The sequence below is a fragment of the Rhyacophila brunnea genome, unplaced genomic scaffold, assembly GCF_057557595.1.
Source record: "Rhyacophila brunnea isolate RB1 unplaced genomic scaffold, BYU_Rbru_1.0 scaffold_22, whole genome shotgun sequence".
NCBI lineage: Eukaryota > Metazoa > Arthropoda > Insecta > Trichoptera > Rhyacophilidae > Rhyacophila > Rhyacophila brunnea.
Window position 1 is genome coordinate 14,417,477 of NW_028232882.1, and position 26,800 is coordinate 14,444,276.

Sequence of the window (26,800 nt, forward strand, 5' to 3'; positions counted from 1 at the left end):
CATTCTACCATACATCCAGCAATTGTATGTTTAAGAAAGCCCAGAAGAAATGATACAATATCCTAAGATGTATAATTAATTACATATACGTAGTAGGCAATGGATATAAAATATGCTTTTAAATGTGGAAGGGGGTCAATTTGAAAACTGTAATTTAATACATTTTCATGACAATATTCATTTAAAATTATCAAAATCTACATCGATTATTAGGGAATGGGACAACTGGTCGCCAGGACAATTGGATGCCGCACTGTCGTAGACACGTATACAGAATGTAGACGAGGAATTTTAATCAGTTTCTATCTACTACTTAGTAGTTTTAATTTATTTTACTCTTAACATAATGTTTTTTTATTGCGGATTGAGAATTACCATGCCTAAGGCTTTATATAAAATAAAAAACTCTTTTTTCGTTGGAACTGAAACATATGCACGATTAAATCATTATTTCCGTCTGCATATTTCACCAACTATTAAATCATAATATAATCAATATATAATTTAAATATAAATAATAATATTAAATATTTTTTTAAAGTACCTATAAGTATCAAACGTCTATTTATTTTTGAATTGCGTGGCGTCCAATTGTCCCGGTGCCAAATCGTCCTAGACCCGGTTATTATTAGTAAGTACGTCGTATTTTATGATTTAAAAAAAATAGTTACTTCCATTCTTAAGAATGGTACTTTATCTAGAGATGTCATGGTTTATCCCCATAATTCTTGCTAATAAATATTTTATAATTTTGTTAACAAAATCCTTGAAAAAATGTTAGGCCGAGTGGGAGTATTCTTAATTTCATGTTATCGATTTATCTATGATTTCGGCGAATATTTTTTTAATTTCTAATAACCACGTCCACCTGAGTTACTTCAAATTCCGCCAATTGTAAGGTGATCGGGTTAGTAAACAGTTAATATAAATGACATTAGTTACTATCTTGTTAATAATCGGAACTAATGCCCAACGCTTGGAAAATCCCACTCGTTTCAATTTCCTGAGGTTTTTTTTAAATTGTGTATTTTTTATAAAAAAGAATAATTTTCTTAAATCTTGTGTTAAATTAAAAAAAAATATATTATGCTCTAGGTTAGGTTAGGTTAGGTTAGGTTGTTAGGTTAGGTTAGGTTAGGTTAGTTAGGTTAGGTTACTCACACCCCATTTACTTGATACCACAGACATAGTCGTAATAGAAAATACGAGGATTTTTTTGAGGAAATTCATTATAATGTATTTTTAATTCCACACCCTCTGCTAATTAAACTTCTTATGTTTTATAATGCACACGGTTGCAACCATTAAAGCTTACTACATACATTTCGACTTGACAAATAATAAAATACTGTATTTTCAGTATCGAATTTTTCATTCACGAGGCGCTATTGTGATTAGCAAACATATTCTTTTAGCATTTTTAATTGGATTATCAACGCTCGATTAGTTGTCCATCGAACCGCGAAGGGCGACACAGGGCAGATGGTTTGGTTTCATTCTGGATTTAATAATTATTGTATCGATCACAGATGACATCTTTGAAAATACCCAGTCTTGTATTTTGTATTACGACGGATTAAAAAAACAGATGTAGTTTCAATAATTGGGAACCGCGCGAGTCGTGATAAAATAAAATTGAGTTATGAATTGAAGAGCTGAGGGTTGAAAGAATACAAGTGCATAGATAGATACAGATCTAAGTTGAGTTAATCAACTTAAAAGTTAAATATACGACTATTAATTCTACATACCAGTTTACATATTTATCATATTTTTTTATATTGATTTTGGAGTTAACTAATATGTTAGAATAACCCTGCAGGGAAAACCGCTATTTTTGATTCTCCTCAACCTTTCAAAATTTAAAACTAAGATGAAGAAAATATAAAATGCTAGTTTTTGTTCATGTTCGTATTCTTATTTATCCGGTGGTTTTTTATCCAGCACAAATCTTGAAATCGATTTTTAACTATCTTTCCGACTAGCTAGACATTTGAAACTTTTAGAATATATCATGCCAATGCATTCTTTTAATACTTTTAGCCATATTTAAGTAGAATTGAATTCATTTTCAGTTAATTCTGTTTTGTATGAAAAGTTATTTAGGAAGAAATCCGTAATCCAATCCACTATTATTGATTGCTAAGGGGGTGGTCCTAGCAACTAAATTATTAATATATACGTGCGTTACTATGGAAATCAATATGAAATGTGAAAATGATATTTCAGTATTATTTCTATCAACTACATTTTTTTGATCGTTTAATCTAGTCAAGTCACGTTTATAAGATTCAACAGAAAATTTTAAAACCTTGTATATAAACAGTTCTTTTTATCTTGTAATTATTTATTTATCTGTCTGTCTGTCTGTAATGTATGACTTTATTTTATTATTTCTTGAGATATTGCGTTTTAAAGAATATTAAGTGCATCTTGATTTTGGAATCAAACAATACTTAAGTCTTTTAATACTCTTTAGTTGTGGGTGTTTTGTTATTTATTGATATTAAGTCCACTCAGTCAAAACAACCAATACAATTAAACAGTATTAAGTGTTATCTTGCGGAGTTAGTACGAACAATGTTTGACACTTGACAGACGACCGCACATTTTTGTTGTATTAACTCCTTTGTGCGAATGTTTGAAACAGTTTTGCATTGAAACATTTATTCCAAATAAGAAAAGTTAATTACAATAATGTCGGAGAGAAGTAAACGTATTCTGGACTTAGTGAAAATACAAACCAATAATATTATTGATGACTGTGATGAATTACTACCGCAGTGTCAAACAACGATTCAGAAACGAAAGGTAGGAATTTATAATCAGTTTTATGAAATCAAACAATGTTATTAAATTGTACATTAAACCTGGCTGATATTTAAGATAATAGTGTAGCTCGATTATTCGAGTTTGGAAATAGTATTGTTTAATTTTGTTTTAGCCGAATGTCATAGTATTAAATTCATTAATTTGGTTTGACAAAAGATCCGTGAAACAAAAATACAGTATTCATATTTTCATTTTTTAAGATTGATAATGGGTCATTTTCGTTTTAGATGCAGGGAGTTCATCAATTGAAAGGCAAATAAATTCACCCCTAGATGACTTGATTTATGTCGACAAAACTGTGGCTGGTTATCAAGAAATAAGCCATAGTGATATTGTGTGTGATGATAATCTGTATGCATTTGGTCAGAGTGGTAACATCGTTTACTATGAAGTGTTGGAAACATCGGTTGCACCAATACAACCCACTCTCGCTTCAGAGACTTCAGATCTTCTCCAATACGATAACATTAATATTGTACATGAAACATCTACACATATCGATGAAGATTGTATAGCTGACGATCCTGATTACCATCAAAGCGAGAATGGTTCTGAATCAGATGTATCAGTTTCGGAAATTTCAGATACAGATAATCAAAATTTGACTAATATCGTGGACGAATCACAACTGAATGTGAGAAAGGGAAAAAAAAGAAAGAGAAATCCATTAAATTGGAAAAATAACATTAGAAAACAAAAAAGTAGCAGCAGGAGAGGAACGTCCGATTAAAACACAAACTATCCCAGCACAAAGAGTTCTTGCACCCTGCAAGACAGAATGTCGCCTTAAATGTTCCATACATTTTTCAGCTCATCATAGAAATGAAATTCACAAGGCATTTGTGAAAAGTGAAAAAACATTGACCACAAACGGCAATTTGTTGCGTTAAATGTAAAGTCCGTACCGATAAAAAGGAAGAGAATAACAAATGATAAAAGGATCGATAAAAGAAATCATACACGTCAATACTACTTTGAATTAGATGGTCAGTCTATTAAAGTGTGCAAAGTATTTTTTATTTACCTTTTTATATTTCACAAACATTTATTACTACTGCACTATCTAAAAAGTCTGTTGGAGGAAATGTTGAACACCATAAAAGAGGAAAGCAACCGCCATCAACAAAAATACCAGAATTTATTAAACAAAATATTCGAGATCATATTAATAAATTTCCAGTTTTGCAATCCCACTGTTCGAGATTATTATTAAAACATACATTATTTTTGTAATATTATTAATTAATATACATTTTTAAATCAATATTGAGTGTACTTTATTCAACATAATATATCCCTTCACTGAATGTTAATGGCACATAATACTATTTGAAGCAGTACTAAAAGTAACATAATATTTTTTTCTTAAAGCTAAATAGTATTAAGTGTTTATTTTCTATATAACTAAGTTACAACACTGAAATATGCACATATACTGTGATAAGTATATAAAATAATCAAATGTCTTCTCAAAAAAAATTAAGAACTATAAAACTTTTGCCAAAACTTTAATACAGAAGAAAAAATATATTTCAATAAACTTAAAATGGCTCTACTGAGGAATTTTGGATATGGCACTTAATATAGTTCAGTTCTATGGTACAGAAACGCAATTTCTAAATTTGAAAAATAAACTGCCACGCAAATAAAGGAATCGTTTTTTTAATCGGTTCGTAAAAGGAAACAAACACTAGCATACAATATTATAGTTAATTATAATAGTTTGACAGATACTTTACAGTGCAGTACTAACATATCAAGTAGTAGGTACTGTGACACCCCCGTATGATCCCCATTTGGGTGTGACTTTGTGTACCTGGAGACGCCCGAATCGGTATCAAAGCCAACAAATAATAACGGCTGATTGCGAAAATAATTAAATAATGTATAATACCACTAATAAATAATATCTGACCGGCAACATTGTCCAAAAAAAACACGTATGGCAACGTCGCATTGTGCACAGCTCGCGAGTCCAACGGTTTTTTTTTTTTTGGCGGGCAGATCGCGACAAGCAGCAAAATCGCGAACGCGTACATTTTGCGCTCCGTAGAATTAAATGAAAAAAAATGTAACCATATAGTATATATTAACACCAAATAAACCTCGTCGTTTCCGAAACCATTCCAGTGTGTCAATTATCTACCTTCATCCCAAATACAGACGATAAAAAAGAAAACAAAACACAAAGTGACAGTTGAAAAATCCACACATACCAAAATGGAGGGGAGTGATAAGTGGCCCCAGTCAACGTGGGACTACGCTTCTTGATTTTGATCGTCTAGAATCAAGAAGCAGGTGGAATTTCTTTCACCCGAACACACACCCTGAGATCCAAACACCGGAATAGGAAACGGCGAGGAAGAAACATCCAGAGGCTTGCCTCTGGTGGCGCTCAACAAACTATAATAATAAACAGTAGAAAGAGGATGCTGCCAAAGCCAAGCCAGTGAAGAAAAGAGCAGAAACACCCGGATTGCGAAGTCATGGCTCCCGATGTACTCCCGACCAACTGCATCCGCCAGCGAACTTGGCCCACGGACGAGTGTATCGGGCAAGACCCTGGCTCCAACGAGGGAAAACGGCGTCAAATGCCCTGCATCATCAGCCGCTTGAGCCCCCTTCGTCAACAGCAGCGTGTCTGTGAGCCTTGCAAGCAGCCCTGGCCCAGATGCACCATGATGAAAAGAGCTACAAAGCGGCCTTCTTCAGCTGAGCAAAGCAGCCTCCATCAGCGGAAAGCAGCCAAGCAGCATCCTCATCCATTAGCATCATAGATTAGTTAGTTTTAAGTGTTTTGTGTTTGGAAGCGATGTATAATAAGTTATTTCAGTGCTCAAAGTGGAAAATTTTACAACCCGGAGCGGTTGTATGAGGCAGAATGGCGTTCCGGTCCATTTCGGGCCCTGATATATTTTTTGAAATTATTTTTATAAACTCTAAAGCCATTTTAAGTATAAAATTAAGTTTTCGCATATTATATTAGTATAATATCAGTGCAGTGCGTGTAATTCGATAGCCGCGGCAGGGCAAGCGAGCAAAAAAGGGGGTCGAGTAATGTGCCGGTATGCACTTTCGTGAGGGATCGACTGATTTTCGGACGGTCGCTGTTGGGAAGGCTGGGTGCGACGTCCTCTCTCAGCATCCGCCCGTACGGTAGGCCTGGGAGCCGCGAACCACTACGCCCACAAAGCGGCGTAGTGCTGCATCCGAAACTCTCCGTTTGCCGACGGTCCGAGGGTGTTGAGAGGGCTGGGCGCGACGCCCTCCTATCTCAGCAGCTTTACGGTGGGCCCGGGAACCGCGAACCACTATGCTACAGTGCTGCATCCGAGTCTCTCCGGCCGCCGACGTACCGGTGGGGCTTCGATCCTTCAACGTCTAGAGACGCAACCACCCCTTATCAAGCCGCCGCACTGTCCAGTTACACACGCTATCGTAATCAGCCCTTAGTTGGCCCGATCCCCATTCGGGCCTTTCCAGAGAGGTGCGCTTGTGACACCCCCGTATGATCCCCATTTGGGTGTGTCTTTGTGTACCTGGAGACGCCCGAATCGGTATCAAAGCCAACAAATAATAACGGCTGATTGCGAAAATAATTAAATAATGTATAATGCCACTAATAAATAATATCTGACCGGCAACATTGTCCAAAAAAAACACGTATGGCAACGTCGCATTGTGCACAGCTCGCGAGTCCAACGGTTTTTTTTTTTTGGCGGGCAGATCGCGACAAGCAGCAAAATCGCGAACGCGTACATTTTGCGCTCCGTAGAATTAAATGAAAAAAAATGTAACCATATAGTATATATTAACACCAAATAAACCTCGTCGTTTCCGAAACCATTCCAGTGTGTCAATTATCTACCTTCATCCCAAATACAGACGATAAAAAAGAAAACAAAACACAAAGTGACAGTTGAAAAATCCACACATACCAAAATGGAGGGGAGTGATAGTACCTATATAGAAAGTATAAAATGACATTACATTTAATTTGTGACAGATATATACGGACATATAATATAAAGAAGAATTGTGTCTGGTGGTTAATCAAAATAATTTATGTTGCAGAACTGAACCACATCGAGGGATGTTTACAGATGTCGCTGCCACTCGGTTATTTTATCTCGTTTATTAATATTTACATACATAATAATGTACTTCACAAGTCTTTTAAGATTTCGCACCAGCAAATTTAACAACCTTGACTCATTGTTGACCGTAAAAAGTGTTTAACTCATTTTAGTCGATACATTGACTTCTTCTTCTATACTCACAGACATGGTAATAAAAAAATCGAAGCACAATGATTAAGCCTACGCGATAATCAATATTTATAAAGCAATGAGATTTTGATGGCGAACAAATTGGAAAATTGAGGCATATAAAATCATGAGGCCTGGGCTAACTGCCCCTCCAGCTTCGCCTCGTATTGATTATTGGTACATATCAATTATAATGCCGTTATTTATAAACCGGTATTCTAGGATTTATTGATAGCAAAATACCGATATATTCCTTATTAAGAAAGTATAAAAAAATATGTTTTCGACAACAACGAATTTAATGATTGCAATATTGCAATGTATCTGTAGAAATCAATAATATTCTTTTTATTTATTACATACTTATAGGCACATATTATCAAAGGTCCTACATATCTAATATCACTGTTTTATAGCTCTATTTATTATTAGATTCTTTTGTTTTTTATATGTTTTAGCGAATACGGGTAATAAGAAATACCGGTATTGATATTTTCATTCGATATTGTCAACCCTATTGATACGATACCGATACAAGTACTGATAGGCAAGTTTCTTTCTCATTTTAGTGGGATGTTCGATTTTGTTGCTATGGAAACCAATTCAGAGACGTCAAAATAAATTCCATTAAAGACTTATCTAGCCACTCGATCAAAATAAATAGAGCGCCGAAAAGATTTTTTTCTTTCACCGCTTCGCCTCACTGCGTCCGCTCCCTAGAGGAAAGATTGAAATGGATTCCAACTTTGTCGGACACGTCTTAGAATACAACGCTCGATATTCTGTGGCCAAAATTAGGTAAGTAAATAACTTAACGTAATAATAAGTTAACGGCGCGCAAAACATAACAAAACGTTCCCAAACTGTTGAATATTTCATGCACAGCTGTTCCTGGCACAATGTCCAGACGCCGTTTGGGCGGTAACTGTATAACGTAACGTTAATTGGGGCTAATTGCCGCTAAGAGAGCGCTATTTGAGAACCATATTTGCCCAAGCAAACAGATCTTTTCAATTATTCATCGAAAGGGTACAACGAAATTGAAAAGGTGGAGCTGACTCACGAAGCATGTGTTAACGCAGTGCTTGGAAAACTGTGCGGTCTACTGCAAAAATAACTTCATCAGCTTTCTCAAAATTTTTATTCATTTATTTATTTAACATGTATCTTAGTGTGTTAATAAATTCTGTTGCGTCCAGTGCTGTCATATTGCGTTACCATTGATTGAGTTAATTTTAGCTGATTCGGTGTCGAAAAATGCTAGATTTAACGCCACACGTCAAATGCGTATTTTGCAAGCTAGACATAATATATTAAATCACACATCAGTTGAAGTACGGCCTTATGGTGGAGAGGGTTCAGAAGAAATTCTTGAGACTCCTTTACTTGATGTTGTATGGATACTATCCGTGGCTTTATCCAACTAACTTTCTCTTAGGCATGCTTACATACTGCAGTCTGCAATTTAGAAGAAATCTTTGTTTAGCTACGTATTTTTCTCGACTTATACGAGGTATAAATGAGAACTCTGCCATTCTGGGAAGTGTTGACCTGTGTGTCCCTGATAACTATCTTAGAAATAGAGACCATCAGTTGCTTATTCTCCCAAGGTGCAGACCCAACCTGCCATTGGTAATGCCAATTGGGAGGACGATAATTATGTTCAACGAAATTGCTTCGGGTTTTGATATATTCCAACTACGTGAGGATGAGTATAGGTGGACGTTGTTTTATAAATTATTAAAATAGGGTCTGCTTAACTCATCCGGTGTACTTCCTTGTACGTATCTAATTTATATTTTTTGTATTTACACATTTCTACTGTTTAATAACATACTATCTATCTCTATACTGATCTATCTCTTTTTTTATGTAATACTGTTTTATATTTCTTTATTTCGAAATGTCATGTTGTGAACGTCTTAAACTTATAATTTGTAATGTCCACAATATGTTAAAAATAAATAAATAGAAATAAAAAAACACTAGATCTGATAAGAAAAACGTTTAATATACAACGCAAATTAGATTATGTTAGGTTCCTCAAATTCGTCGTATTCTTCGTGCACTACACTCCATCTATAATATAGATATTAACTTTATTAAATATTAACGATTCGATTAAATATTAACATATTATGTTGAGCTCTAAATATCGCTCTCAGGATATTTTGTTAAAAATCAGAAAACGGTTTTCACACTTGTTGCTAATTCTGATCCACATTCTGGTATCAGTAGTGTTTTGTAAATCTAAATTGTTGTGCTCCAAGAAAGCACTTTTGATTTCAGGTGTTTACGGATTCCAAACGGGTTCAAGTCCCGTCGGGTGTTGATGAGATATTTTCAAATTATGTATATTTAATAAGTATTGGATGTATGTAATAATTACGTAGTTTTAAGTGTTTTATTTAGACATGAATTTGATCTCAATACTATACGGGCACACCCACGATGGCCGAGCAGCTTAGAGCGAAACCACACGGGCGCTGCGTACGCCCTGTGTCGCGAGACCGCTGTATTCCGACTGCGAGTGGGAGTGAGTACGCAACAGCGGTGTGTTCTGTGGTTCCCGTGTGGTTTCGCTCTTAAGCATCGGTCTATAATGTCGTGGGTCCCAGGTTTCAATCCTGGGTCTGGCAAGTACATATATTGTTTTTTAATGTGTGTATCAGTCAGAGTATGGACCTAATAAGTTGAGCAAGTGGCTGACATCCATTTCTCGTAAAAACACAAAATCTGTTAATACAAACATTTACCATGTGGAGGCCCATATAATCTTATTAGGATCGGACATGGTCGAAAAAAAATCGTTTTGGACTGGTTTTATAAATATTTATTTTTTGTATGTTCTCATGTTATAGTTTTTTTTTAAATCTAAGTCTTTTAGACACTACAGTAATTATAGCTTTATTTACTTGTCATTTAATTTCACAATTATTGTTATTTTGGTAGCGGAGGAGATCTTCTCACAGATATCTGAAATGCATTAAGTACCTACATACCGGCTTTATCATAAAATACACAGTACTATAGACTATTCAATTTACTTGAATTTAAATATTAACTAATACTAGCAAATACCATACAAGACTCAGTACGCCAATTATGTATATTCCAGAGGTACTCAATGAAAATAATGAAATAGCAATTAGTGATAATTAATGGCAACGTCGCGAGCAGTAAGTCAGGTTTTGTTTCTTTGTTCAAGCTTCGTACTTGTTGTAACACATACGCGGCGACGCTGGGATCGCGTAGTGATGTACAAATCAGTCTCACGCGGGCTCGACCGACCCCGTTATTAAATTACCCCTGATTTCAATTTATTTATAAGGGTGTTTTTGGTGGGAGGGGGAGGTATATTAGTTCACTTTTGATTATAAGTAATAAATACAATCACCGCATGCTATAGACTGAATTTACCATAGTGGTGCATGGGACGTCCTCACACGCTGCGTAGCGTAGAATGTGACCTGATGCTACGTGGTGCGAAAATTTTGCTGCTGATTGGTGCCATTGATTTCCGCTCTTACTGCTTCACATCGCTTCCACCGAGGAGCCTTGCACCTTCTCGGGTACAATTAATTATTCATAATAATACATACTAATTTTAATATGTTAACACCTGGCTTTCAGATTTTAGCCATACCTACTAGTGGAATGGGCATTTATGACTCGTTGCGACATGTCGAACCAAAAAATAGCCATCGTGTGTGCGTGGCCGAACTGTCTAAATTACTATCATTGTTACATTCTGTTTCTTTTGTCCACGTCACATAAAAAATGAACAAATTTGCAAAAATGAGAATGTGGAAGGATGTGGAAGAAAAAGAAGCTTATGCATGCGTGAAAGGGTGGACGAAAGTAAAATCCTACACAGACTCACTTGGTTTATTTTCGGAAGAAGTCTTAGTTGCCATGATTCTACCCTGCTACATCGTATATATTGTGATTCAATCTTCAAACTTCCTCTAAATTAGAATTTTTTAAATGAAATTATATTATATTACAACAGAATGTAGCCTATTTACTTTTTATATAAAATTTGATTGTTTATTTTTATTTAAAAGTGAGCCTACAGGCTTTTCATATCTTAACGACTTAATTAATATAGTCTTTTAGTGTGATCTACCAAAATCCATCCCGGGATTTTAATTATTTATCGATACCGAAAATTTCAAAAATTAAAAAAACGGTATTTTCGGTATTAAGAAAGCATACACGTGTAGGTTTTTCGAAAATGAATTTAATCTCATTTTTTCATTACTTACTACTATATTGTATATTCAATTTAGTGTACATGATTAATGCTACCAAAACGCAAATATATTGCCTGAAACAAACAAGAGTTAAATAATAATAAAACAAAATCCCTCAAATAGAATACTTATAGAATTGTCGCAATGAATTAATATATCTCTAAATAAAAACATTCATGGTAAATATTTCCTATCGTTCTATAACCATTGATCCAACGTTGATAGTACATCCAACAAACGTCAATTTTGAAAGAGATTTTCCTGTACCCGGACTTATAGTATTTGTAAAAATTAGCAGTTTTAAAATATTATGATCTAAGTATACATATTTATAAACGTCAACATAATAAATGTAGGTAGGTACTTTAGGTTGCTATAAAATAGATTTTAATAACTATGATTATTGTTGGTGTTTCTTTTTTTCTTAATTATGTTTTGACAAATACCGGTATTCAATAAAAAAATATCGAAATACAGGTAATGATATATTCATTCGGTATTGCAACCCTAACTTGTATCCAATTAATGTTTAATGGAAAATTCAAATATACACACTTTTTACATTTTCGTCTAAAATCCATCCCGCGATCGACGCGTTGGACATGCTTGTATTAGATTAATGCTTTTTAAAAATAAAAATCGTAGCGAACATCTTGTTATTATTATTCCGTCGTTACATCTCTACAGATTATACGACAGGAAAGCTTCTAGAGGAAAAATGTAAAGATGCTGTAAATTTTAATAAGATACTCGAAGCAGAAAGGAAAACGTAAATTTTTAATTGGCCCGCGCATTTTGTGAGAATTACGTGTTGGAAAAACAATAGAGAGACGAGTTTTGACGTGAAAGAGGATTAGTGAGTAAGTAAGATACCTAATGAAAATAAATTACACAACTTTACTGTTGATTGGAACAGAGGTTCCCAACCGGGCGATTGGGCAGTGCGTCACCAGATTTCTTCATATTATTCCCTTCATAAATCATTTTAATAGATTAAACATAGATAATAATTTCGTATACTTTTCTCGAAAATTTATTATATTCATATCCAAGGACAGTAATAAGAGTCGCATATTATTTTTAGGTGTTTATTATGATCTGAAAAATATGTCATTACCCAATATTACATAAGGTAGATTGTAATAGTGTAAAATGGTGAAGAGAGATGTGAATAAAAAAGATTAGAGAAGTTGATAGTTAAGAGTAGAGCATGATTAACAAGTAAAAGTAAAGTGTAAAATAGGATAATTAAATTGTTCAGAGCATGTGATCGCGCTGACAAATGGATGTGACTATCAGTGAACTTGTATCCTATAGAATATAATAAAAACGGAATTTAAGAAGAGACTAAGAAAAATGTGTATAAACCAGACTTGAAAGTGTAAGATAAATTATTATTGATTAATGCACCAAGTGCTTTCTAAGTGTGTGCATAACGAAATACCATATAAATAAAGAAAACACTATATTTAGAGATATAAAATGTTTATTAACAGCTAGAAGACATATTGAATTTAATGGAAAAAAGTAAGAAGATAAAGATATGGAATTTAAGAGACTTGTGATCAATGCTTTGCGAAGATACATAAATTACATAAACATTATAATACAAGAAAGGTGCTCATCTATTTGTTCGTGCGTAGGAAGTCACTCACTGATTCTACCATTGGAACAAAATAAAGTTCAAGTGAAGCTAAAACAAGACTGAGAGTTAGGTTGACCGGCGTCCGTACCGGCCGTCATCAAAAGTAATGCTAAATGCAGAGCTCCTTCCAGATGGATCGCCAGGGAAAAGGTCGAATCTCGTCCTGCCGCAGGGTGGGGGTAGGTGTGAAAGACACAACCAATCTTGCATCTTCTTCTCTGCTGAGCATTTACCTACTTTGGATTTTAGGTATATCCACAACGTGACAAGGTACATAATTTGAAAACATCTGAGAGATATATAGGTATTTAGCAGGTCTGGTTGTAAAGAGACGAGATCACGGTAGGAGGTGACCAGGAATTCAGATGAGAAGTCAGATTTGGTGTTGGACCTCCGATGGATGGTCGGACAAGGTTTAAAAGTCTAGAGATTCTTCAGAAGTAGTGCTCAAATTCCACAGTTATTTTTATTTTGACATATTTTATTGTATCGCGATGAATAAATGGTATTACGTATTAAAGAATAGGCGATCGATTCGTGAAGTAGGAGAAAGGTAGCGAGTGGCGATTTTCTTTGACGTAGATTACGCAGTCGATTCGTCATAAAATTTAAAAAGGGGCCTCGGAACAGTTCAATACAGTCATATTATAATTATTACAATTTATAAAATTTGTATTAAATTAATACAAAAAATTAAACAGATGGGTTCCTACGTACTTGTGTACAATAAAATAAACCAATAATATTGTTATGTCGTGTCATCTTCATCAGTCAATAATAATTATGTTTAGTTACAGAATGTGACTCTAGGAAAGAGATACATTGATATTTTTATAGGGTCGACTATAGTAAGGCTGGGGTACTGAGTAGCGATCTACGATGGTAGAGACTGACAAGTTTATCGTGAGGCTCCGCTAAACGTTAAACTTGTCGGTCTCTAGTACCAGTTTAACTTCAAATGCAATGTGGTAACAAGATTTAAAAATAAGATTTTCAATTGAATATTTCATTCACATTCACTGCTGACCTGATAATTACTAATTAATTACCACATTTAAATATAATGCTTATTATATATAATGGACAACTAATGGTTACGCGCCTATCGCGTCTTTAGCACTTTCAATTTATTACCGTTTTGCAACAATCATCATTTTCTACAAACAATTTACCACAATATTGTATTCGAGGAATAAGCAAAAACTAGCACTACAATCAAATTAACAGCTTCGTACCCCGGCCTGAATAGAGCAGTATCGAAGAGTGGAGGTAGGCTGTTAAGATCCGCCATAAATAGTGCACATTAAACTTTGTTAGTCATACGTATTTGCCTTTATTGAACTAAGACTACACTTTACAGAATATGTTATTGGTTAGTTTTTAAAAATCAATTAAACCCTGCCTAAGCCAATCCATAATTGTTTTGGTATATTTTGGGTGATACGACAAAATTGTGCACACTTTTTCATTCATACTTATTAGTTATCGTTGGATTAAGAATACATATTACACATATCAATTGTTGATACATTTTTTAATACATTAAGCTCGGCCTAAACCAAACTATAATAGATAAAAATAGTATTTGATCTATAAAATATTCAAAGTTATATATGATTTAATGGCATAATTTTAGATATTTTATAGATAAACGAGTATTTTTTAACTATTATCTATTATGGCTTGATTTTCGCAAGGTTTAATTGAATTTAAAAAACTAGTCAACACCATCTGTAAATAATTGTAGTCTTATTTCAATGAAAACAAATACGTATGCCTGACAAAGTTTAGTGTGCAGTATTTATGGCGGATCTTAACAGCCTACCTCCACCCTTTGCCACTGTAATATAGTCAGCATGGTATTGTTATTAGGTATGTGTATTACTTGTTATGTATCAAAATATAGCAGTTTATCCCGCAGCGGATCGAGAATGGCTGAACTGATGATGATGGTTGAAAAACAAACGTTACACGTGGTTCACTACACGATCATAAAATTTATGACGGTTGAAGTCGAGTAATGCGACATCCAATACCTATCTATCACGACGTAAGGGAGTGTCGCAATAATTCTGGGAAGCTTTTTATACTGTGGATCGATAAAGTGTGGACTATGACAATGTAATAATTTAATGCTATCGATATATTATAGGTACCATCTAAGCTGCTTTATGTGGAAGTAAATCATATTTATTTAACGGTTTACTTTAGCCGATTTAGCGTCCAATCCTCAAAACAATTTCCAATATTTGCGAGTTTAGTTTAGATAATCTGTAGACTTAGTAGAAAAATGCATCTAACATTATAATACCTACCCTGTTTTTTCTCACCTTAGAAATTAATATTTAATGAACACATTAAATATATTAATATTATAAAAGAGTATTGTTGTAAACATCGTCGTGATGTTCGTGGTTATAGCACTTTTTCAAATTATTGTTTTTTAAACACACACATTACAATGTTCAATTTTCATCACATTTAACGAATTACTATAGTCAAATATATTCGGTAAATTATTCAATAGGGTTTGTAATCAACTCTTAATTTTGGCGAAGTTACAACATTTTACGTTCTGTATTTCCCTTGATATATTATATTTTATGATAGTTTAATAATATATTATCATCTGAAGGTCCATTAATTTTTTCCATTCTTTGCTATTCAAAAAGTTCTAAAATAATTAGGGAAAATATTAATTTATATTCCAAAATATGATTATGTATATAATAAGGTTTCCAGGTTTCGTCTTCTTGATCTTTGAAATTTATTCTTTCTTCTTTCCTTTGACTATGTCCGATCATAATATTAGGATCATATTGTGGGACTCCACAGAGTGAAGGTCTGTATTAACAGATTTTTGCTTTTACAAGAAATGGATGTTAGCCAAGTGGCTAATAGATTGAGCAAGTGCTCAATCTATTAGGTCCATACTCGGACAACAAACACAAATTGAAAAAAACGTCGAACTTGACACCCACGATATTATAAACTGACGCGTAAGCCATTCGACCACAGTGGGCGTTTTACTACTTACATAAATTTAATATGTATTTAAAAAAAAGCCCTTGCCACTTATTTTCAGAGAACGTTTAAAATATCAAAATAATATGGATTGTTTATTGCACAGCAACTGTAAAATATGGGTAATTGATATTTGCTTCAGGTGTCTTATTTGGGGTACATTCTGTGCAATATCTTTGTTTAAAACACTGTCAATAGTCTATCTATACTATACAGTTGAACATACGTTCATAAATCGCGAATTAGGTATGCACTTTCTATGGAAAGGCAAGGTAAAACACAATTTTATTATCTATGTTTATTTCGTCTATCGTTCTGAACACTCGCAAAATATGAAGTATGTTCCTAGATATTACGATGTATGGAAATTCCTTATATGAAATAATTATAGGTACATTATAATAAATTACCTTAGTGCCGTCAGCGCTAAACCCAGGCAGATAAGCGCTGCACCAGCTGCTAGGAGGTAGTATCTATGTGCTGCGGCCTCAGCTCCCGGAGACAGCTGGACCAACCCAACCACCAACACCACCCCGCCAAGGAGTAAGGATCCCACCACCATGTGGAGAGCTGAGACCTGCCAAAAGAAAACATAATTTATTTAATTTATTACGAAATATAATGTCCCATGATAAGTAATCAATGGTTTATTGGATTTTTTAATGATCATTGACGTACAAAAAAGTGGTTAGTACATGTAAATTGTACGTAAAACATTTCACAGTGGCACAGTTCGTCGTGAGCTTTCTCATCGGAAAGAGATGACCCTATACTATACGGTCTCCAATTTTATTAGATTCAATATGAACATTAATTCGATTTTCATAATTGATTTTGGCAAAATTCATGACTTCAAGAATGAAAACCTAACCTAACCTAATCTAACCTAACAAATAATCCAGTATATCGGCTTTTTTAAAAATTTGTTTGCTGCTGGCTTCCTGTAAACTGACAAGAACCATGTTTAATTTAGACATTCATTTTATGTCAGTACTATACGACCCAAAGAGGTTGGACGGTCTTTAATATACGGCCATATATTTCCGATACAACATTTCACGGTGAAGTGTGATACGGCGAACTGCATACGTACAAGTTGCCGGACACGCACAAAAGTACCTTCGCAATCTCCTGTCAATGGAATATGATAATTTATTTTTCTTTGAACAAATCATTTCCCTTATGGCATTTTTGATTTCCAATTAGTCGAGCTAATTGAATTTTCAGATCGATGTCAGAGTATTTCATAGCATCCAATCAGATTTTATGGTGGGGAGTTTCTCAGTGCTGGTTTCCAGACTGGAATAGGCACACTTAAAGCGATCCATCTACCTTGCAGAGTGCAATGTTACGGATGTGCCAAAGTATATATTGACATTAATTCATTGAAATATCATGTATCTACTAGCTAGAATATTATTTTTAGATGTCTGTTGATAATGACACGCGTTTATTGCTGACAAATGTCGTCGGAGATATTAAGTAATATCACCGCTATTGCAATGGTATCACAGCTTATAAGCAGATGCATTATTGTAATTGAAAATAAAAATGATGTAAGTAAAGTCCTGTTAATTTTTAAAATTTATATTTTGCCACCATTTTCACCACCGAATGACATCCTTTCTTTAAGTATCTGAGATTCAGACCGGAAATTCCCTCACTTGCAACGTATCTCGTCAAAACCTTTGTATAAATAAAAATACAGCCAGCCCAGTCATTATCAAATGAATGATATATGAAAAAATTATGTTAAACCCCAAGGGCACAGTTTATAGGCCAGTTTAATGTGTGTTGTATCTGACTTACTCTAAAATATATTAATAAAATAAACTATTATCTGTCGTAGGTTAAAAAGTGACGTTACCGTTTGATTTTAGTAGATATAATATGGAACAAATTAACCTTAAAATTGCGCAAATTGCAATTTCTTCTACTGTGCACGAATTATATAGGATAAATTTAATTATTGTTACCTTTATTATTTCCGACTGCTCTTACACGAAGCCTATTGCATCGTTTTCTGTCGCTCTAACTACGTCGTATTTTAAACTATCGAACTTCACGCTTATGTGGTATGTTTATAGTATATTATGTAGAGGTTATAGGAAGAGAATGATGCCATGGCAGTCGATAAAGCAGTGTTCTATTTTTTTTTTTAAACCATATTCGATCCTAAGAAGACCACATGGGGCTCCACAGAGTGGAGGTTATATTAACAGATTTCTTTTACAAGAAATGGCTATTAGTCACTTTCTCAACCTTTTATACTCTAGTTTAAACATATATTGAAAAACAACATGTGAATTTGCCAGACCCGGGATTCGAACCCGGAACGCCACGACATTATAAGCCGACGCGGTTGCCGCTCGGCCACCATGGGCGCTAATGTTCTATAGTACCTACCAGGGAATTCGGAAATAATGGGAACTGAAATACCTAACGGGTAAGGAGAAGCAGGCAACCGATCTCGAGTAAGGAAGAATATGGGATAAATTTAAACATGTGTCAAGAATACGTCATACGTCGAATACTGACAACTGCTCTTGGTTTATGCATTGGCGCTTTTTTAATATTGGTGTATTTTACACACTATTGCATGTCTATAATTTATGGTTCATTTTCGTAGGATACTCACACATTCAAAACCCTGCGTCAAAATTTACTGTATTGGTATATAGCCTATTGGAAGTCTATTTATAATCTGTTCTGTGGTATCTAATTAACTCTGACGGCTTGAAATTTCCTTTTCTATCATCGGTCGAGCTTTCATTTATTCATTTCGAATAAGTCGAAATTCTGTCGACCCAAATCATTTTTTATAATCTTTTCTCATACATTAATTCATTATTAGATGTCTTCCATTTCAATTGGTTTCGCATTATATTAGACTTTTTCATTTTTGTATCTGACAACCCTTAAGCATACTTAATCCCAGGGACGGCTCTTGTATAGGAGCAAAGGGTGCACTGATCTCCCAAATTATTATGTAATAATATTTACGTATTCAAATACCTACATATTGTACCTAATAATTTATTATTGTAAAATATATTTAATTTGTCACCCGTCTTCTACGCGCATCCACGTATTTTTGACCGGCCGCTGAGCTGGATGTATACATTATGTACGTCTTTCATAGTATTTGTTGAATGTTCGAAAGAGAATCTGTACTGCCCGCCTGTAGACTTTTTTTGCATGCTGCCGATATGTAAGCTCAATGAACGTACAATTTTTACCTTCTTTGGTGCAGTGTTCTTCCTACGAGTGCTTCTAAGCATAACCGACAAATGTCGCGTTTGACTGTCGCGTTTATAATAATATTATTGTACGTACGTATGAAGTAGGTAAAAGTTTCCCGCGCAGTATTTAAAACTACTAGGTATATTATTATTTCATACGTTATGACGTTATGAGGTAAATGCTCCGTTGTATGATGCGCCATATTAATATTGAATCAATCAAAATATCAATTCGACTAATATTGTGATCATTAAGTTAGGTACAGCAATATAAATATCTATGGCAAAGTAACATAATACATATAATATACCTACTTATACTAACTATTATTTTGACGTTGAATGTTTTTCAAATCAGTCCCAGTTGGAGTGCAATTCTGGAGTTGAGGTGTACAAAAGTAGTTGCAACTTTTTAACACAAGTGATATCCCATTGGAAAATTAATGATCTATGCCTAGTATTTATAAAAGTGATACAACGCATATATGAGAATAATGTGAGATGACAAATGAGGATTTTGCGGCGTTTTCTCAATGACACATGTCTTAATTACTTACATCAGTTACGATTTATGGAAGTTAGGAGTGACAAACGTGCTAACTATGTCAGCACATATGAAGTGTAATAAGGTACAATAAAAATCGAAAAGAGTGTGTACCTATTGCCTTTTGCATCATACATATCATACGAGAGGCTTGAACTTTGTAACTTTGGCAACAAATAAATGCTGTCCGTGAATGTAAGCGTCGTTTAGCATACGCCTACCTCCACCACGAAGGCTATTGCAGATTTTTTTGAATACCACGAAAAGGAAAATGCATGTCTTTATTTGCACTCCCTAATTTTATTATCACCGGCCGCCACTGCTTAATCCTATAACAGTTAATCGGATTATCGACTTGGTCGTAGCTAAACATTTTGACTGGCACATCAGGGTTCCCAGGAAAGCGGATTAACTCTGAACTATAGGTATAATTATAATTATAAATAAACAACTCGACATGCATTTTTTAAATCACGTTTTTAATAGTATATCCAAGAGAAAATGGATTGTGTGAAATAATTGCTTAAGTCTGCAGCCTTTGAAGATACATTTTATCTCTGAAAATATATATCTCGATGGAAAATATCTATCATATATAATCAATATGAGATAAATCATCATATTGTTCTAACTATTGGTATCTACTACAACCGTTGGAACATCGTAGATTCACCTAGAAACTATCTTCGAAATTTTTGTCGACGCGTTCAATACTACTATTTTTATGTCATTGGCAAAACAATACAGCCATGACTGCTTATTCTAGGTCAGAACTGTTTCCTCGAGTTTCCTCTATCAGGCATTCAGGCACTATTAGCGAGGGGTTCAAGACTAGTCAATGCGCTCTCTAAAGACGTAGACATTTTCAATGATGTGTTGTGCATTTTGTTTTTGAAACTTTATTTTACTGTATACAATTGTTTATGTTTTTTTTCTTCTTATCTCTTGTGAGAGTAATATTTGTTATAATTATAAACGTATTGAATTTTGATTTGGTATGTCCAGTGTTTTTTTTCTTAAATAAATAAATAAATATGGGGTAACAATATTCATAGCTAAAGAAGGCGTCGATTTGAATACCAATATGTATTGGTCGTTATCTATTTCGATAAAGCCGGTGTATTTTACGTGCGTTACATTAGTTTTGTCTTTATTAATAAAAAAAAAACGAAATTTTACTATAATGGGTTAAGAAGCGTGAGAGCGAAATGGACATAATGTGACTAAGTGATTAAGTGCAGCGCGCATGAAAGGGATACAGCGTGGTTGTTATATTTATGCGATTGTGCAACAAAGACGCAAATTTGTTCACATGCAAATTATATTCAGAGTTATTGTTAGCTGTGCATACCTTCGGTAGAGTGTGTGTGTGTGCTGTGATGTGTTGCGCTGCGTTACAGACAGACAGACAGCTAAATCAAGACAAATATATAATGTAATAATAATTGCCGTTAGTTTAAATAGACTGCCCATTATACGGCGTTAATTAATTTATTGGTATTAGTCGTTATTTAAAAGCATAACTTTGCATTTTTAACGCTGTCATGTCACGATGTTTTCATCAGATTTTCTTTTTGATCTTTATAATTAAAAGATAAGAGTATAATTTTATTAAGGGAGGCTTAGAAGATTTTAATTTATTCTACAGCTCTATCCTATTTCCCGTCACAACCCTTACAAAACCGCGGGAACGCAGTGTGCATTAGAAATTATTAAATAGCAATTTGCGTTACCTAGCAACCAGATCCATTAAAGGAGGTGGGAGGTATTAAGCTTATTTACAATTAACTGATATGGCTTTCCATCTACAGAATATGTGTAAAACAAATTAATAAGATCTAAAAATTATTGTTGTAATCATTATTTTAAAAATCTCATCACTGTCATTGCGAGATGGACGTAGTGGTTTATATAAACAACTGAAGATCCTTTACATAAAATGCTTTCTGATACTTCCGTTTAAAACCGGATATGGTCGGGGCAGGTATGGTTAGTGGGAAAATTAGTTATACGTCAATCAATCCAATATGGCCATGAAAGAAGACGCAGGCCAAAAATTCGTTGGATAGGTTTAGATTATATAGCGATCAATAGCCTTATACTATCCAATATAACCATATCAATTGCTTCATCTAGCATCAGCGTTTTTATTACAGGCAATGGCATAGCAATCGGCTCATGCTTGCTCATTAAAACACTTCTTAGTCATTAGACATTGCGGTCAGCTGGTTTATCAATATTAGCCTAGATAATTAACGGTGGCTCGTGTAAGGTATTGATTGCTTTTATATAAATAGCGAGGGACGATTGATAAGAACCACTCCACTCGAGTCCGTCACTCGGCAAAGTCAACTCTCACTTCTCACTCAACCGCGGTCACTCACTTATTCCCAGTCTCTCGGTTATATTAACATATCGGTACATCACGCCTGTCAGTTGAATAATATTCTCAATCTTATCAGTATATCTGTACCCGCGATTATAACATCACTCTGTCATATTTATCATTAGGTATATCTATTTATTCTCATATCAATAAATAAACTCTCTCATCGAGTCATCCGAGCTACTATGACATTATCTCTACACACCTCATCATCCCTTCAATTCCATTGACTGCTGTATATTTAGGTATCGAACTGGAAACCAGTCACTAGGAACAAGTAGAGAGAGTTATCGGAGGAAGCTGAAACACGTCCTGGCTTGTTACACTGTTTATAATGACTAGCAGAGCCAGCTGACTCGCTAGGCCTTGCAGATAGCTCGGTGTCTTAATGACATGGTGTTGGATTTTAATAAAATTGTGAAGTATACATAGACGGCGCTGTAGTTTTCCCTTCGGGATGGATTTTCACTCACCTCAGAAAGATTGACATTTTGCTGATCTGTCGGTTTTACGGTTTGCATGTCGTTACTGCCAATATAAATTTGGGGTCATATGCGTAGTCTATTTTAGAGTTTGGCCTTCAGAATGTCGTCTGACACCACCTCAGGCTGCTAGGCCTAGCAAAACAGCTAGCTGGCAATCGCAATCGCAACAATATATTGTATCAAAATGTCAAGCACGCATAATACTCGTATTATGTATATGTCACGTGCATTTAAATAATTATGAAAATATATTTGGCGTAAGAAAAATGATTGAAGGGGACTCTATTTTTATATTAATACACAAATTTAGCAGTCAAAATCTGTTACGCTTCAGCAAAAAGGGTTAGATTAATATAACGTTTTTAGTTGAATACCTTTTTAGTGGGTTAAGCAATCAAACCAAAAGCCCCACGCGGAGTTTTACGAGACGCCCTTGTGAAATTAATTTCTTATGCCGGGGTTTTACGACGACACTAACCAGGTGTAGATTAAATAAATAATAAAAAACAACCATACTCAATGGCTATCATAATCATATGGTAGTTACTACTCACTATAATAAATTATAAGCATAACTTTTTACATTATGAAAGGTGTAGTGATCGATAAAAATATTAATATTACGTATCATTTTTTTTATTTGACTCAATTTGGATGAGTAGGGTAACCCCCGTTTCACACGCAGCGAATATTATCGCGCGATAATATTCGCTCCGTGTGAAACGGGGGTAAAGCAAGCCCTTCGTGCGCGATGACTGAGACAGGCGACAGCGACATACATAATTACCAATTACCTGCGATTGCGATGATGTTTCGCGCTCAATCGGATGTGTCGCGCGAGGCAGATCACACTACTGCTTTTGTATCATTAATGTTGTCTGACGACAATGCGCTCGGACGGTTAGTTTAAGATAAGTTTTATAATAATTTTTATTGCAGCCTGAAGGGTCGCCTATGTATGACGTTACGGACGAAGGGAGGGAGTCTGATATAGTCTGATAGGGAATTATAGAAAATATGACGTCACAAATCCAATAAAATATAAACTCATCATAGTTTGGGGTTAAGAAAAGTGACGTAATTTAGACAGGAGGAAAATTATTTTGTGACAATGGGGGAGGGTGAATCAACAAATACCGAAAATCTTGTGACGTCATTTATGTCTTATTACTTACCTAATTTTATCTGCATCATCGATTTTTATAAGAACTAAAAATGTGTTTAACTTGAAATCTTTTTTATTTATATCAAAACTAATTTCGGTATGGTCACAATATTACTTCAAAATCTGTTGAACAGATATTTTTACGTCAAATTAAACTCAGCATATTATGGGGTTTATTACACTAAACCATTTGATTTATTTTCTTCTTAAATTGCCTCTACAATCCGATAGAGATTTTGGCCATCGTAAAAAGAGGTAATTTATTCAACCTGTTAAGTCAATGGACAAATTGTCCACAGATTGACAAAACGACACGTGAATATGTCAAACCAAAGTTACCGATGAACCATTGACTATTTGACATAATACATACGTAAGTATATTATACATGTAAATACAAGCTTCATGTGTTGTGATTAATGTGTTATAAAATGATAAATTATTTGAATACAATGTGTGCTTACCTTTCCAAAGACGTAATACTCCGGCAGTCTGTCGAGGTGTGGACTGGGCGAGGCACTGGGCGATGGTGGGAGCCAGGGCCCGCCCAGATACAGCTGGCTGGGCCTCTTGGTCCTCTTCTCCTGCCGACGCCTTTCGTGGCGCACCGCCACCGCCGGCATGGCGCCTATCATGTTGGCGATCTGTATCCTGCGAAGAAAAAAACAAAAACACATTAACACCAATCCATCCAATATCCTATACGTTAGTGTAATTAGCGCTACAGCCTGAATGAGGTGGAGGATGAGGCGCAGTTTGATCATCTAAAATGTGGGAAAAGGATTTAAGTAGTGTTCGATAGATAGTTATAACAATAAATTACAATCTACGACTTAAGAACCTATCATATTTTAGTTATCATAAACCAATAATTTCATTTTTAAATTGTAAGCAAAACGACACTTCATAATAGAATATCGTTTTAAAGTATTCTTTATGACATGTATTTATGACTATACTACAAAAATATAACCAGGTGGCATTGTTACCTGTCAACATGTCGATGCGCTCAATATGTTTAATGCTCAGACAGAGAGAGTGTATTTGTGTGTATGCTATGCTGTGTTGTGCATACATTTACTCCTGACCATTACACCAGTCAGTTTTTGACAGGCCATGGTGAATTCGTTGCGAAGGTCTACGAGGTTGGACCTGTTACCCGTCCAACATGTCCATGTGGCGGAGAACTACAGGATGCAAGCCGCATCCTCTGGGAATGTCCGAGAATGTGATCCGAGAGGGAAGAAATGGTTAAGCAGTGCAACTAGCTGTTGGGCCCACTGGGCCGTCCAGCCTAGTCGCCACATAAGCCATACAAAAATGCGGCGTTTTATTGCGGACGCGATCACATAACTAGTTTTGTTTATCCGTATTGTTTTTTTGTGTCTTATATATCATTAAATTCATTTATTTTTTAAGTCTCCGTGCCTTTCTCTTCCGAGGCACTTATTATTAAATTACATCTTCCAGAAAACTCAGTCAAAGCTCACCCGAGAGCAAGACTTGGGTATCTACTCCTGAGACATTCCCAGGCGTCAACAACTGTTGATGGTTCACATCCAAACGCAGGGCCCCTTGATCATTCGATTAAGACCGAGTGTAGTACGAGTTGGGTTAGTTTGGAGGGGTCCAGGTTTGTATTTACGTTGTAAATTTGGCAGATAGTGAGAAAGTGTATGTAGGTATATATTATGTGTGTGTATGCTGTATTGCACTGTGTTACAGACAGATAGATCAAGGTAAATATATAATGTAATGAATTTTACACTCTTTCATTTATTTTTGCAATACTATCGACAAGTCGTGATGCTTTAACGTGGCTAGTTGAAACCACGGCATTTCAACAAGTTATTTACGAATGTCTAAATGAAGTAGGTACACACTTAACTTAAAATAATAGTGTGGCCGGATTCGTAAGTTTTACTACCACCGTTCGTGTTTGACATTTCTTTATAAGTAACATGTTGCACACATTACATTGTAAAAATGAATAACAAAACCGTTTAAATCTAACTTATTTATGAAGCATTAAAATTACGCCGTTTAATTAGTCAAGAATACCCAGGACGACATAAAACCGACAGGTAGCTAAGTCAAGTTGATATAAGATCACTTCTTATTCTGAACGACCTTCAAGTTTCCCGCCTTTTGTCTGTGGTTCAAGCGGCCGGCCATTTTGCATTGTGGTACGCTTTGAAAGCAGTCGATGCAAAAGTGCTCACTCCAGTGTTGCCACTTCAAAGATAATATCTTCATACATGTGCAACAGTATGCATTAGTTACTAGATAACGTTTTAGAGTCAATCTATAACTATAAAATCTATTATCTAAACGTAGATACATTTTAATTTTATATATTTATTTGACGTACTTTGATGAGGAAACTTTGATTCATTGTTTTAACGTTGGTTTATTTGGAGATGGGATTTGCACCTCCCAGTGATTTTCAAATTTACTGCGTCTACTACTGATAGGTTCTTGTCGCTTTTTCACATGCCCATACCCAGACACTCCGCACTTTGAGTCCAGCTATAAACATTTGGTTTGCAGGATAACTAAGGGTAGAGTTGGGTATTTCCCAAGAAAATCTCAATCTCGAGATTCGGGACTTCCCGAAATGATGATATTTTAAATTCTCGAGATTCGGGATTTCCAGAAAAAAATTCTCGAGATATCGGGAAATTGAAAAAAAGCCTGTAAAAATCCTAAAAGCAGTGTAAAAACAGACAAATTCGAAAAAAATATGTTTTTTTTTATTATTTATGTAAGAAGACAAACAAAATGGATGTAGGAAAACAAAAATAATTCAAAACATTACTTACTAATAGACGTTCAAAAAACACAGACTGTCAATTGCTGCGTCTGACAATCGCGTACGATTTTGAGACACAAAATTCCTTGATGTTTCCAAAAATTGCGTTCATTTTGAGTCGACGTTGGCTCCATTGTGTTA

At 34.8% G+C, this 26,800-nt stretch overlaps 1 protein-coding gene across 1 annotated transcript in view; it reads right to left on the reverse strand.

Moving 5' to 3' along the window:
- LOC147070075 (uncharacterized) overlaps positions 1-26,022 on the reverse strand; it is a 33,030-nt gene extending 7,008 nt beyond the window's left edge. The window contains exons 1-3 of the mRNA XM_085949907.1: positions 25,961-26,022; positions 24,312-24,498; positions 16,436-16,602 (exon numbers count right to left, since the gene is read on the reverse strand). Of these exons, the coding sequence (XP_085806033.1) occupies positions 16,436-16,602; positions 24,312-24,498; positions 25,961-26,022 (416 nt within the window). The remainder of the gene's footprint in view (positions 1-16,435; positions 16,603-24,311; positions 24,499-25,960) is intronic.
- Positions 26,023-26,800: the final 778 nt, after the last annotated feature.